Source organism: Miscanthus floridulus, chromosome 7 (assembly GCF_019320115.1).
Source record: "Miscanthus floridulus cultivar M001 chromosome 7, ASM1932011v1, whole genome shotgun sequence".
Lineage (NCBI taxonomy): Eukaryota > Viridiplantae > Streptophyta > Magnoliopsida > Poales > Poaceae > Miscanthus > Miscanthus floridulus.
This window is the reverse complement of record NC_089586.1, coordinates 93,604,716-93,606,141: the sequence shown is the minus strand read 5'-3', so window position 1 is coordinate 93,606,141 and position 1,426 is coordinate 93,604,716. Positions and strand designations below refer to the sequence as shown.

The 1,426-nt window shown below is 41.9% G+C and overlaps 1 protein-coding gene across 1 annotated transcript; it reads left to right on the top strand.

Annotated features, from left to right (window-relative positions):
- Positions 1 to 429: 429 nt before the first annotated feature.
- Positions 430 to 1,139, top strand: LOC136467336 (defensin-like protein CAL1). The gene is made up of 2 exons (XM_066465991.1): positions 430 to 551; positions 733 to 1,139. Exons 1-2 carry the CDS (start codon positions 500 to 502, stop codon positions 984 to 986), a joined length of 306 nt encoding a protein of 101 aa, XP_066322088.1. The 5' UTR covers positions 430 to 499; the 3' UTR covers positions 987 to 1,139.
- Positions 1,140 to 1,426: the final 287 nt, after the last annotated feature.

Here is a 1,426-nt window from a genome sequence, read left to right as displayed (position 1 = left end):
ATATGTATAAATGCTAGAATACTTGATTTTTTACATGCACATATATAATTATATGTATTTTTTTAAGTACAAAACCGTTTAGACCGTTTAACTTCGTTTAAACACTGTGTAAACAACCTAAACGCTAAACGAAGGGCGACCGTGTAAAGACCGTTTACCGTTTAGTAAAACATTGGGATTTTACTAACTTTGAAAATACCCTACCAGCACTTTTCATGAAAAAGTCATCATCTATTAAGGTCAGGGGCATGTTTTTTTTGTTGAGGTCGTCCCTAGTTACGTTAGAGAGGGGGGGGGGGGAGAAAGATTGCCTCATGTCTATTTTGTTACTGCCTAAATTAAGCATCGACTAATCTAAGCTCGACGCCAACGCTGTTCATATAAATTAAATTCGGTGCTCCTGTGTTCCAATCAATGTACAGTATCCACGAGAATTCCTCCACGCCCACTTGTATTGTCACCCCGTAGGTTCAGCCGTTCCTGGTGAAACAAGAGAAAGATGGCAGTGTCTCCCGGAGCGGTGCTCTTCTTATTTCTCCTCGCCGCAGTAGGTGATTAGCTTATGCCTTATGGTGTCAGGCGTTAATTGCTCATTAGCCATCCATAATCTTACTCGTACCAGGCAGATTGATTGGTCACCACGGACCTGTTCTTGGTGATTAATCTGTACGTTGCAAAATCTGCAAAATGGGACAAATGAAATGTGATCACTGATCAATATGGTGCATGCAGAGATGGCAACCATTGATGCCAAAATGGGAGTAGTCAAGCAGACCTTGCTAAAGGACAAACTGAAAGCGAAGGAGGAGGAGGAAAAAAGCAAGGGGAAGGAGGAGAGCCGGTGTGTATCGCAGAGTCTCCAGTTCAAGGGCTTCTGCCTCAATAGCGACAAATGTGCCGAGGTGTGCAAGAAGGAGAGCTTTGACGATGGCGAGTGCAAGCTTGGCCTGTCCAACCGCAAGTGCTTCTGCAAGAAGCCATGCTAGTTCATCGGTCTCTTGCTAATTGTTGATATGTGCTTTACAAATTTGTGGGTCTTATAGCTCTCGAGAAACAAAATCACCTTTGATAAATTCCGATCATCAAAACCGTTTTTGCACTTCTTATTTAGCCAGTTATGTACTGGTTTTGGGGCTTCGATTGGAAGGAGCTACTTATTTTGGCTTGCCCTAACTAAGAGTCAATAGCTATGCAATTCTTTTGCCACCTATAAATGGACATCTATATTATTATGATTTGTTAATGATGTCGAACTCTATTTCGTGATGTCTTTTAATTTTTTTAGTTGGTATGGTGAGTTACTGTAATAGCTATGACTACCTTCTTTGTAACGTTGGACTCCTCTCTTTGATGAGATTAAAGCCCAAATGATATCCATTAAAAAAAACTATGCGTCGCCCGCCGCTGGAGCACGCAGACCGCCATG

What these genes read in the sequence shown, in the direction of transcription:
- LOC136467336 (XM_066465991.1), top strand. Translation starts at nt 500, where the DNA reads ATGGCAGTGTCTCCCGGAGCGGTGCTCTTCTTATTTCTCCTCGCCGCA. An exon ending in ATTTCTCCTCGCCGCAGTAG is followed by an intron (nt 552 to 732) that starts GTGATTAGCTTA and finishes TGGTGCATGCAG; the next exon opens with AGATGGCAACCATTGATGCC.